The sequence below is a fragment of the Kryptolebias marmoratus genome, linkage group LG21 (genome assembly GCF_001649575.2).
Source record: "Kryptolebias marmoratus isolate JLee-2015 linkage group LG21, ASM164957v2, whole genome shotgun sequence".
In the NCBI taxonomy this organism is placed as follows: Eukaryota; Metazoa; Chordata; class Actinopteri; order Cyprinodontiformes; family Rivulidae; genus Kryptolebias; species Kryptolebias marmoratus.
In genome coordinates, this window is record NC_051450.1 from 1,586,705 (window position 1) to 1,599,579 (window position 12,875).

General features: G+C 39.7%; 1 protein-coding gene and 2 long non-coding RNA genes across 3 annotated transcripts; 2 read left to right on the forward strand and 1 right to left on the reverse strand.

The window, feature by feature from the left end:
* Positions 1 to 1,156: 1,156 nt before the first annotated feature.
* Positions 1,157 to 10,067, reverse strand: LOC108245191 (sialic acid-binding Ig-like lectin 7). The gene is made up of 8 exons (XM_037973083.1): positions 9,923 to 10,067; positions 9,615 to 9,704; positions 9,067 to 9,453; positions 8,588 to 8,854; positions 8,276 to 8,482; positions 7,810 to 7,882; positions 7,411 to 7,450; positions 1,157 to 2,096 (listed from the first exon to the last, which is right to left on the reverse strand). The coding sequence occupies exons 2-7, from the start codon at positions 9,700 to 9,702 to the stop codon at positions 7,420 to 7,422; spliced, it is 1,053 nt and encodes a 350-aa protein (XP_037829011.1). The 5' UTR covers positions 9,703 to 9,704; positions 9,923 to 10,067; the 3' UTR covers positions 1,157 to 2,096; positions 7,411 to 7,419.
* On the forward strand, positions 2,615 to 4,039 carry LOC112451149. Its single transcript, XR_003039904.2, has 4 exons — positions 2,615 to 2,916; positions 3,052 to 3,106; positions 3,177 to 3,217; positions 3,629 to 4,039. It is a non-coding gene; the product is annotated as an uncharacterized LOC112451149 (long non-coding RNA).
* LOC112451150 lies at positions 5,666 to 6,912 on the forward strand. Its single transcript, XR_003039905.2, has 3 exons — positions 5,666 to 5,977; positions 6,096 to 6,326; positions 6,401 to 6,912. It is a non-coding gene; the product is annotated as an uncharacterized LOC112451150 (long non-coding RNA).
* Positions 10,068 to 12,875: the final 2,808 nt, after the last annotated feature.

Here is a 12,875-nt window from a genome sequence, read left to right on the forward strand (position 1 = left end):
CACTGGTTGCCTTTAAATCTCAACTTAAAACCCACCTGTTTAGAGTTGCTTATGGCTAAATTAGGGTTAGAGTGCGGGTTTTTGATGTTTGTCTCTTTCTTACTGTTTATTCATTGTCACATGCTGTTTTTATTTTGTTTTTTAATTATGTAAAGCACCTTGAAATGCCTTGCTGCTGAAATGTGCTATACAAATAAAATTTGATTGATTGATTGATAGTGAACATTTCAAACCAGAGGATTTTAACAGGACCAGCTTAGAGACGCTGTGACCCCACCTGTCTTCAGCTTCCCATCTCCAAAGAGGTGGTGGGTTTTTTTTTGTTTTTTTTTACTGCAGTGTGAGACCCTGGAATCACCTGGAGTTTTTAAAGACTACTTTTCCAGGCCTCTTAAAAAAAACCTGCATGTGTGTGCATACACAGCACACAAAAATATAAAGAAATTATGGATGTGGTGTATGAAGGCTCAGGATTGTGTGTGAGAGAATGAAATAAATTTGAATGAACAATCAAACTTGTTTCTTTAAAAAAATATGAAATGATTTGATATATACATCTATTATTATGCCATACTATGTCTGTCTTTGTTAAAGACAATAACATAGTATTTTAGCATGAAAGTACGTATTTTTAATGTGTGAAAGCTTCCTGTATCATAACCACATCTCTGCTGTTTGTAACAAACCAAACTGTGTGAAAATCGGGAAAAGATTCAGAGAGTTCTGATTATTTTAGTTGGACATACAGGTTCCTCAGGACAAAGAAATGAACTGGGGGGCACGTGAAGGACCCGGCCAAGATGGCGGCCGCGCTGACTCGTCATCTCTAACAGACAGCGCCAGTCTTTGAGGTGTCTATGTAAACAATGTCTATGGTGGCCATAACAAGCTAACGTTTATTGTTTGCCAGTGCTCCTTACCAAACGTCCGGGTCACCTAAACCCGACCAAATCAATATTAAAATCATATTCTGTCCTGATGCCTGTTTTTCAATTTTGTGTTTTCAATCTTAGCCTAAAAGTGAAATATGAAAAACCAGCCGTTTTTTCATTTTTGGTGTTATAATGAAAAACAAAATAACCAGTCCAATCCGTTTTTCATTTTTTGATTTTTGAATTGAAAATGGAAAGAATGAATGATTACATCTATCAAAAAATGTTATTTCTTTTTACACTAAAACTCATGCAATAACAATAAAATCTAAGTTTTGTAAAACTGCCCCTGTAATATTTATTAATACAAGAAGTACTACTGAAACAATCACAAGAGATTTATATACAATAAGTACTTATATGATAAACACTTTATGTACATTTCTATGATGATACAAACTTTTAATCAAGCAACATTTTGAAATCAGGAGTTTAACAACCGCGTTAACAAAATACTTTGCAAAAAGTGAATACAAACAAAATTCAAAAGACAAATAAACCAGATACTGTATGTGTGTAAAAAATTCTGCAGAAACAAAGAACCATTTAAGTTGTGAAACAAAAAAATAAATATTTTTAAAATATATGTTCATGTTGAGAAGATGTGGGCAACAGATTTCACATTTCAGTGAAGGTCAGAGCAAGGAGCAAAAGCTGGGGAATATGTTGACGGGTTATCACAATTATATATGGCAACTGTACTCAGTTACAAAAATATTTAAAATTATTAAGAAAGAGGTTAGTACCAGCAGAACAGCCATGTAAGGTTCAGACATAAATAAGAAGGATAAAATAAGTGATAAATCCTGTAATCCGTTTGGGGCTCACAGTCATACAGTGAAATGAACACATTCATTTTCTCTCTGGAAACATGAACTAACATCTTGTAGACATGAACAATTATACCTTGTTTGAACACAAAGGTCAGTGTTTCTTCACTTGAGAGTAGAGATCCTCTGGACGGTCTACAGTCTGTCCTGAGCTGTTTTCTGCTTTACACACTTTAACTTGTGAGTACACTGTTTCCTCCTGCTGTCTGCTGCTGCTCACTGAGACAGAGGAAGGTTCAGGTTTCTTCATGAGGAAGTTCACGTCCCCATAATGGAGCTCTCCCTCTGGTCTGTTGGCTGCTGCTTGAAGAACAAGATCTTCACCTGTCTGATTCTGTGGGAAAACATGTCCATGATGAAATACAAAGAGCTGGATGCTTCCACACTGTTGCAGTCAGAGGTTTCCATCCACTCATGGGAATGAATGTCAAATTAAGTTGGGGTTTTAAAGACTTATTTGAACCATTCTTTTTCACAGGGTGGAATGATTATTCAACGTACAACTTAAATAATTTTTACAAAAAAGTTTGAACTTATTGTGCATTTTTCACTCATCTGCACAGGGTCCAAATTATACATACAGGTTTAAATATATACAGTATATACACCCTTACTAAATGTTAAGTGTTTCTTAACAAGTTGTACTTTGACCGCACACTTTCTGTATCCATCAACAAGCTTCTGGCATTATTCTATCTGGATAATTGACCACTCTTCTTGGCAGAAATGGAGGACTTCATTTAAATTGTTTGTTTCCTTGCACAATGTTGGGATCCAGAGTCTCAGTCTGTTCTTGGTTTCAACAGCTGTCCACCAGAGGCCCTCCTGGAGCATACCTGCAGGAGGGTAGAATCTCCAGCAGGTGTGGAGCAGCAGCACACCTGCAACTCATCTGTTCTCATCAGGAGGAGGACAAGAGGAGTGTGCAGCCAATCCTTTGGTGGCTGAGTGTTTGCCCTCTGTGGTAACCCTCAGCCCCTCTGAGTTCTCTCTGAGTTCTTTTCCTCATGTGTTTAACCTGCTCAATACATTGTCCTCACCAAAGGTTACCTCCACCGACATTCTGGACCTGATCCTCTGGGACTCTCCAGCACCAACTGATTATCTACTAGCTCTCCATAAAGACTGAATTTCATCCACCCACTACTGGCTCTGTAAGGCTCCTCTTCCTCCTCTGTGTAACCTGTCTGCTCTCCAATGCATTCATCACTCCACTGCTCCATTCTCATGACCGCTGGGTTCAACCATTCATCTCTCACTAACAATTTTCTGGATTCACCTTCATACAGACTGACCTCCTTGATCCCACTCATCTCTCCCTGGTGGATCTCCATCATTCTCACAGTAAGGAGCAAATCTTCTATAAATTTCCCATTAATCTTTCTGAGACGTCATCATCTCAGTTCTTCTCCAGTGCTCCAGAACCACCCCGGATCAAAACTATTCATTATCTTGGTAAATAAACCTCTTAAAAACTCTCTCTCTCCTGAAAGTGTTTGCATGTGGGTTGGACAGCTTACTAGAACCATGACACACAAGCTTGACTTTTAAGCATAATTCAGAAACTTCAAATCGGCTTATGGTCTGGGCTTTGGGAAATGCATTCCAGAAGCTTAAGGTTTGTCTGATTTATCCCATCAGAAACCAGTTTTGATTGCATGTCTTGGATCATTCAAGTTTGAATTGTATAGTTGTTGATCTGAGGTGAAGTTGAGAAATTTGTACCACATGATGATGCTACCACCATCATGCTTAACAGTTGATTCAGTGTTCTTAGGTTTGAAAGCCTCCAAACATGTATTTTTTGTCATTGTGGCCAAAAAGGCAAAATTTGTCTTGTCTGATGAAGAAACTTTTCTCTTGCAGGCATTTGGCTTATCCATGTGGGCAGCTGCAAATTCCAGTTGAGTTTGAAGGTTTCACTTAGAACTGGGCTACTTTCTTGGTCAGGACCCTTTCAGTCTTTAGGGTGTAAAACTCACTTCTGTCTTCAGGGACATTTGGGTTCCATAGGAGGCTTGAGCCTGGTGGGTCCTCCAGGTTGTTCCTCAACTTCCTAGCCAATGTCTTTTCATCTGAGGAAGACAGTTTGGGTTTTCTCCCTGATCTTAATAAAGTGGTGACACGAACTAGATAACTTGAACTTGCATATAGTTATTTTAACTGATGATCTTGGAATCAGTTGTTTGCTGATGGCTCTAAAAGACTTTCCCAAGTTGTATAAATCTGCAGTTCCTCTTTATAGATCTTCACCAAGTTTCTTGCCAATTCCTGTACTTCTGAGTATTAAACAGTCCAATAAGTGCTGTCAAACAAATCCTGTGTGTGCTGGACTTCTCCAGAAACTCTTAGCTGTAGTCAGTCATGATCACTAATGAGGAGTTATTAGGTCATTATTAAGACATTTTAAACCCTTCAGCACCAGCTTTAACAGATTTTATTGAATGTATGTGTATATACACTACCTGGCCAAAAAAGGTGCCACCTGGATTTAACTAAGCAAATGGGCATGAGCCTCCTATTAGATAATTACTGCATGGGTGATTGTTTCAGCTGGCATGTTGAAAGACGCATCCTGCGGTCGTGGAAAAGATGTCAGCCTGTTTGAGAAGGGTCAAATCATTGGCATTCATCAAGCAGGGAAAACCTCTAAGGACACTGCAGAAACTACTAAAATTGGGTTAAGAACTGTCCAACATATTATTAAAAACTGGAAGGTTGGTGGGGACCCATCGTCTTCGAGGAAGAAATGTGTCTGGAAAAAAATCCTGAATGATCGTGATCGGCGATCACCTAAAAGTTTGGTGAAATCAAATTGAAGAAAAATAACAGTAGAACTTCGGGCTATGTTTATTAGTAAAAGTAAGAACTTTTCCACACACACAATGTGAAGGGAGCTCAAGGGATTGGGACTGAACAGCTGTGTAGCCTTAAGAAAACCACTAATTGGCGAGTCTAACTGGAAAAAAAGACTTCAGTTTGCTAGGGAGCATAAAGATTGGACTCTGGAGCAAGGTCATGTGGTCTGATGAGTCCAGATTTACCCTGTTCCAGAGTGATGGGAGCATCAGGGTAAGAAGAGAGGCAGGTGAAGTGTTGCCTACTGTACAAGCCTGTGGGGGCAGTGCTATGATCTGGGGTTGCTGCAGTTGGTCAGGTCCAGGTTCAGCAACAGTATGTGCTCAAAGAATGAGGTCAAAGGTCAGCTGACTACCTGAATATACTGAAGGACCAGGTTATTCCATTAATGGATTTTTCTTTCCTGATGGCACGGGCATATTCCAAGATGACAATGCCAGGATTTATTGGGCTTGACTGGTGAAAGAGTGGTTCAGGGAGTGAGAGACATCATTTTCACGGCCACCACAAAGTCCAGACCTTAACCTCATTGAGAATCTTTGGGATGTGCAGAAGCTTATTGAAACAATGCCACAGCAAATGCCTTTATGTAATCAAAGCTAAAGGCAGTTCAACAAAATATTAGTGTGTAACCTTTATTTATTTTTTTTTTGTGGCAACTTTTTTTTCTTGGACAGGCAGTGTATAATGTTGACTGTGTGAATTAGAAAAAAATCCATAATAAATTTAAACTTGTGCGCCAAGCAACTTTATTTTACAACCCCTGTCAAAAGTATGGAATCACCAGTCTTGGATGAGCACTCATTCAGACATTTCATGCTGTAAAACAAACTCAGATCAAAATCATGATACAATAATAAGGTCATTCCAAAGCGCAACTTGTTGGCTTTCAGGAACACTGAAACACAGGAAAAAAGTATGGAATCATGAAAAACACATAAACAAAAGACCATTCAAAATACATCACTAGTATTTAGTTGCACCACCTTTGGCTTTTATAACGGCTTTTAGCCTCTGAGGCATGGACTCGATGAGTGACAAACAGTATCCTGCATCAATTTGATAGCAGTTGCCAGATCAGCTTTGCAAGTCGGAGCCTTCTTGTGAACCATTTTTTTCAATCTCCACCACAGGTTTTCAATTGGGTTGAGATCTGGACTACTTGCAGGCCATGACTGTCGGGGTTCTGGAATATTCCGGTGTGTTTTTTGCCTGCTGCTTTCATGTTTTCTCTAGTAGATGGCATGGGTTCTTCCAGGTGGTTGCTGCAGCAGGTGTTCCTCATCAGGTGCTCATCAGGGAGGTTTAAAGGGAGTCGTCTGCCAGCACTTCAGTGTCAGAGTGTTAACATGTATGGTACGTGTGTTACCTACCTGACCAAGATTTAGTATCTATGCCTTGTTCATGCTGCGTTCTTGGAGTTGACCAGTGTTTATGATATAAGCCTCATTCATGAGTTCATGCTTTGTTCCAGGTTTACTCCCTTGGACCTTGAGCACTGTGCTGGTTTCCGGATCAAAGTTAGGTTCTTGGAAAGGACTTGCCTCTCGCTAAGAGATACCATGCTGAAACACTACCTCCATACCGAACCCTGCCCACCCTCCACCGCCACCTGGAGACCTCGCCTCTACGGACTCCTACGGACCTACAGGACATTCATTCCAGACCTCGTCACCTCTCCTAGGCAAACAACCTCCGTTACTCTGTAAGCTGTTGCTCTTCAAGTTCTATCACATCATCTCTAACTATAAATTAATACAGACTCTCTCTCCCTCTAAGTGGACAACCTGATTCCAGAGAAGCCAGTTTGCCTGCTTTTCTACCTGCACTGATTAAATAAACTGTTTCATCTACTTGGTCTTCTGGGTGTGTTCGGCATGTGGGCTAAATCTGCAGCCAAAGACATGACAATGACATCGACTGAATGTGAATTGAAGGGATGAGAAAACTGTCCAAAATGTCAATGTAAACTTGTGCATTGATAGAAGAATTAACCACAGTCATCTCCCCACTTAAGTTGTTTGTCTTGATGCTTTGATGTATTTCTTGGTCTACCAGTACGCTTGGCTTTAACAACCATTCCATGCTGTTTGTATTTGGTCCATATCTTGGATACAGCTGACTGTGAACAGCCCACATCTTTAGCAACCATGTGTGAAGAGTTACCTTCTTCAAGAAGTTTCACAATCCTCTCTTTTGTTTCAAGGGACATTTCTCTTGTTGGAGCCATGCTTCTTGCTACTCCACGTCGTCCAGCAGCCCTTCAAGGTGTCATGACTGCAGGTGTTTTAACTAACGGGCACATCTAATCTGTCCATTTAGGGAAAGAAAATAGACCGGGTGTGTCCTTATTTTCTACCTCCAATTTGAGTGATTCCATATTTATTTCCCTGTGTTTGGTCAATAATAGTATCATTCACTGACTTCCACAATGTTTTTTCTTCATTTCTTCGAGTGTTCCTGAAAGCCAACAAGTTGCACTTTGGAATGACCTTATTATTGTATCAGGATTTTGATCTGAGTTTGTTTTACAGCATGAAATGTCTGAATGAGTGCTCATCCAAGACTAGTGATTCCATACTTTTTGCCAGGGGTTGTAGGTGTTTGTTTTTTTTATACAATCATTCCACCCAGGAAAAAGAACGATTCAACTAAATCATTAAAAAAATCCAAATATTAATATGACATTCATGCTCATGATGAGTGTGTATAAATATATGACCACAACTATAAATACACTGATGAGAAAAAGTTCAACAGTATATGTACAAAGGTTTCTGTTTACCCACCTGAGTCGATTAGGGAGATGAATGTTTGAACTTAAAAAACCTGGAAGACATTGGAGAGTTGTCAAATTAATTTTACTGTGTTTCAGGTTTCATGGAATAGTAAAAGAAAAACACTGATATAAAACAAATATTATTAAATGATAGTTACTGAAAAACATCAGATTAAAATCCATCTGGTGATAACAGCTGAAGAAACTAAATTAGGACTGAAGGACAGAATAAGAAACCTGAACCTGAATCACTTTCATCAGTAAAGAAAGTAAATGTGAGGAACATGTTGGTGCACAAACAAAACTAGGAAGTCAAAAAGTTAATTAAGTTAATCTTGAACTAAGTTTTAAAAGACAAGTCACTGTGAGGAATGTCAATTTTGTTTTTTGAAAAATATTTGCTACTCACCAAACACAGACAACCAGGCAGATGAGCATAAAGACGACAGAAATAAGGGGAATCAGGAGTTGAAAAGAGTTTTCTGGGGGGAAAAAAACTGACTATAAAAAAACAAAGACTGTCAATCACCTAAGACAGAGTAGTCTTACTGTTTCTGAATGTGTTTAATAAATACTGTTTATACTTCATGTAAAGTGTTTCATGATCCAAAGGTTTTATAGATACATAACATTTGTAGTTTCAATGCAGCAGAGACAAGTAAAATAACAAAACAGATCAAAATCAGGTCAGTTCTGTTTTTAACTGCAGATGATAAAGTTCATGAGAGGGAGTGATATTTAAAATACTGAGAATAATTACAATAAAATAATAACTTTCTGTCTGTCTGTTTCACATGAGGTTCATGTTTAGCTTTAAAGTTTCAATCACAAAGATGAGTATGGAGACTTTTATTGTTAGAAAATGAACAGATTACCTTTTTCTTTGTAAGTAACCTCACAGTAATAAGCTCCTCCCTCAGTGGTGTTGAATCTGTAATCATCTCCTTCAGCTACTTTCATGACTCCATGTTTGCTGTTGTTGAACCAGGTGAAGTTGCTGATGGGATACTTGGCTCTGATGGAGCAGTTCAGGTACACCCAGCTTCCTGCTGACACCAAAGCTGAGGCGTCGTTAGGAACATCTGAAGGAACACATGAACTTTGTTTATCAGAAACAACCAAATAATGATGTTCTGACAGAATCTGTTCCATGTAACACTGAGTCTCTTTACTTTCTGCTGTCTTACCATGTTTTCCTTCATCAACAGGATATCTGGCAGAGCAGCTGATGTTGTATCCATCATGTGTGTCTGACAGAGTGACGCTCTGCTGGATTTTAGCTGTAATGCTTCCATCTGTGTTCTCCTCTATCTGCCTCTGAGAGTCTGCTGGATGATTCCAGCTGAGTTCAGGAGGTGAGTGTGGACAGGGAGTGAGAGCTGAGCACGTTATAGTGACAGAGTTCTTCTTCTTCACATCGGCTGAGATCTCAATCCTGGGGCTCCAAGGAGAATCTGTGCTTTCACAGCAGACACACAAGATTTACTCAACTTTACACAGATGTGGGATCATGAAAACACGTTCAGACATGTGCTGACAGCTGCTCACATATTTCCAATGTTACAGTTACAGAAATGTAGAAAACAGACAGATAAGAATTGCTGTTTCATGGATTCATTTTCATCCAGAACAATAATGAAGACAAACAAAAACAAAAGTCTCTCACCTCTAACTGTTATTTGAACAGGATCACAGGAAGCTGTTGCCTTAAACGGTTCGTTCTCAATTCTGAAGAAGTATTTATCTGTTTGACTTGTGGTTAAATTAGAAAACACAGAGGTGCAGTTCTTCTGTCTCAGGTCTCCAGTAAGTTTAATATTATAGCTGTTTTGTGACTTACTGCTGTTAAAAATAACATTATTTGGATTGATTGCAAATTCTGCTGTACTTTTAATCCACACTCCAAATGTTTCTCTGCTGCTGTCAAACTTGTGTCCTCCTGGTTTGTCTCTGAAGCTACATGGGATTTGCAAACAGGATCCACTCAGAGCTTCTATCTGCTTTGGTGCTGTGATGGAGAGGCGTGGGGTCTTATCACAACCAGTCTGAGCTCCTGTAAAACCAGAGTAAAGATGAACACAAAGTGGACCAAAATCCCCCCCAAAGAGAAAGTTGATGATAACCTCCAGCTGAGCTGCAGCAGGTTTCATGTGGAGTCAAGATCAGAGTCAAATATTTCTGACTAGAACGGATTGAAGTGAACAAAGAGCTGACCTGAAAGACAGAAGACTCTCAGGAACACGCTGACTGTCAGCACATTTCCACACAGAGCTGCCATCACACTCCTGTTGTCCTTCGTCATCTCTGAGAAATAAGATAAACAACAATCACAACTTTAGAGTTTCAATTAGTCTTATTTTTAAAGAAAGCATTTACTTGTTTTTACAAGCAGAAATTAAAACATCTGGGCTGAATTTTGTATTTAATTTTGTTGTGTTTTTAGACAACAAAATTTATAATTAAAAATGCATGTCTTAGTTTTAAAACAAATCCAAATATAAACATCAACAACATTTTCTTACCAAATAGATTTCCACTAATACAGTCTGAAAATCAGGTTCTTAATCGATTTGAGTCGAGCAGCAGCAGATCAAACAGAACTTCTCTGTTTAAACTCAAATAACGTATAAAAGCAGACTGACTTATTTCTGAGAATGTTTTCATCCTTCTTCCTCCGAACATGTGTAAGAGGAAGTTAGCTTTTTGTTGTATCTCATCAGGGTGTGAACTTGAAGCACTCCGAGACCACAAACCTCCTCCAAGGCTATAGCTTTATTTAAAAACAGTTTGATACAAATCGTGATCTGAATCACCACCAAATATTTATCTTTTGTTTCCTGTGATAATCCTGACACTGCCTTGAAATTTCCTCAAAATCTGTTCATTAGTTTTTAAGTAATCTTGCGAGCAGACGAACAACACACACCACTGAAAACAGAACGTACTTAATTACTGAGTTATCAACAATTTTTCTAAACACACAACTTCCTGTCAGCTTCAGTTTGAGCTCTTCCTGCTCAACACTGACCTCTGACTTCTGTATTTTCTGCCAACAAACAGAAGTAAAGTCTTTAACACAAATGAACAACACACATATAAACCATGATTCTGGTTCACATGAAGAAGAAAGCAGCAACAATAACAGGGTGTCTTCAGTCACCTCAGAGACTCTGTAAAAAACAAATAACCTACTTCCTCTGATTACTTCAGGTTTTCAGAACTTTGTTCTCAACTTCATCAGTTTCTCACCACTTCTTTCTGACAAACTCACTCTACCTGATGTCACACAAACACATGCAGTTTGGTGTTTGAACACATTTCTTGAGTGTAAAAATAAAATCAACGTTTTATGACACTGCTAACCCACTGAGCACCTGAGAATTGAGGATTCAGTTTGTCAGCAGCAAACAAACAGGCTTCTGAAGGAACTTTGGCCCACTCTTGTTTATAACATTGTCTATGTTCATTGAGGTTTGCAGATAATTGTTTCTGCCCAGCCTTCCGAAGTTCTCACCCCAGTATTTCTGCCCTGAACTTTGGCTGGGTTATTGCAAACCTTGAGTCCTTTTCAGACATTTTTTGTAGATTGGGGTCTTAACATTTTTTTAGATGCACCCTTTCCAAACAAGTCATGCTTTTTAGTCTTTTTTAAATTGTCCTGTTATGACCTTTAACCTGATAACTGAGGCCTGCAGAGTCAGAGATTTTGCTCACAGGTGTTTTGCAGTTTATCTGAGCTTTGCAGTTTTGTAATAGGTCAGAATAATTCCAGCTGTGAGAGAAAGGTCTCTCATCAAAGCAAAACCACCAACATAAAAAGAAGGAAAAAAGCAATAAACTATGTGATCTGTATGCAGGACAAGTACAAGTTAATTACTTAAATAGTTAATTCTAGTAATGTTCATAGAAAAAATGGCCTGACAGGAGCCATACATACTGTATGACCATATGCGCCTGTAAGAAAACTCTTATTGCTCTAAATGCTTCTTTGCTTTTTTTCTCTTGTGTGACATAAGGTGGCATTACAGGGGGCATAAATTAATACTACCAATTTATATTTACAAATACATTTAGGCATATATACTATATTGCCAAAGGTATTCACTCACCCATCCAAAACAACAAATTCAGATTTTCCATCACTTCCATGACCACAGGGTCCATGGAAGTGAGCTTCCATTCTAGAGCTTCATGAAATGAGTTTCCATGGTCGAGCAGCTGCATCCAAGTCTTACATCACCAAGTCCAATACAAAGCGTCGGATGCAGTGGTGTAAAGCACGCTGCCACTGGACTTGAGAGCAGTGGAGACGTGTTCTCTGGAATGATGAATCACACTTCTCTGTCTGGCAATCCGATGAACAAGTCTGGGTTTGGAGAACAGTACCTGTCTAACTACACTGTGCCAAGTGTAAAGTTTGGTGGAGGTGGGGATAATGGTGTGGGGTTGCTTTTCAGGAATTGGGCTCGGACGCTTAGTTCCAGTGAAATGAACTCTTGTTGGTTCAGCATAGCAAAACATTTTGGTCAATTTCATGCTCCTAACTTTGTGGGAACAGTTTGGGGATGGTCCCTTCTTGTTCCAACATGACTTCACAAAGCAAGGTCCATAAAGACATGGATGACTGGATTTGGTGTGGAAGAACTTGACTGGCCTGCACAGAGTCCTGACCTCAACCAGAGAGAACACATTTGGCATGAATTAGAGTGAAGACTGTGAGCCAGGCCTTCCTTCTTGGCCACCATCAGTTTCTAACCTCACTCATGGGTTTCTGGTAGGGTGGTCAAAAATTCCCATAAACACTCCTAAACCTTGTGGAAATTCAATTCAATTCAAAAATACTTTAATAATCCCAAAGGGAAATTAAATGTTGTTGTAGCTCATAATCCTGGTTTTGTTAAAGGGTTGTTATAGTTGCTGATGGCAGTGGACAGGAAGGATCTCTTGTAGCGTTCTATCCCGGTGTGTGCTCGATCCCGGTGTCCTCAAAGAGCCTCACCAGGTGAGCCTCGCTGGCCTCCTGCCGAGCCATGACAACCGAGCTCTGGAAGCTCAGGTTGGTCTTGAACTCCTGGGCGATCTCCCGGACCAGTTGCTGAAAGAGCAGCTTCTGGATGAGCAGCTCGGTGGACTTCTGGTAGTGGTGGATTTCCCTGAGAGCCACGGTACCGGACCTGTATAGGTGAGGCTTCTTCACTCAGCTGGTGGCCGAAGCGCTCCAGTGGGTGGCTTTGGTGGCCAGCTGCTTCCTGGGAGCTTTACCTCTGGTGGATTTACAGGCAGTCTGCTTGGTTCTGGCCATGAATGGACTTCGGGTTCCTCATGTTCAACACTGAAGTGTAAAAGATGTTAATCAGCTGGTCCTGATTGTGAAAAAGCCACCTTGTTGTTATGGTTACGCATCATAACAAGATGTCCAAAAGTAAAAGGTTTCAGTAAAAAATCCTTATAGCTGCACAGCATTCAATATTGTGT

Excerpts from the sequence above, each read along its gene's own strand:
- LOC108245191 (XM_037973083.1), bottom strand. The coding sequence starts at position 9,702 with ATGACGAAGGACAACAGGAGTGTGATGGCAGCTCTGTGTGGAAATGTG. Across the intron at positions 8,483-8,587 it reads TGTTGATGAAGGAAAACATG|ATGTTCCTAACGACGCCTCA; the intron begins GTAAGACAGCAG and ends GTGTTCCTTCAG. Across the intron at positions 7,451-7,809 it reads TGCCTGGTTGTCTGTGTTTG|GTTTTTTAAGTTCAAACATT; the intron begins GTGAGTAGCAAA and ends AATGTCTTCCAG.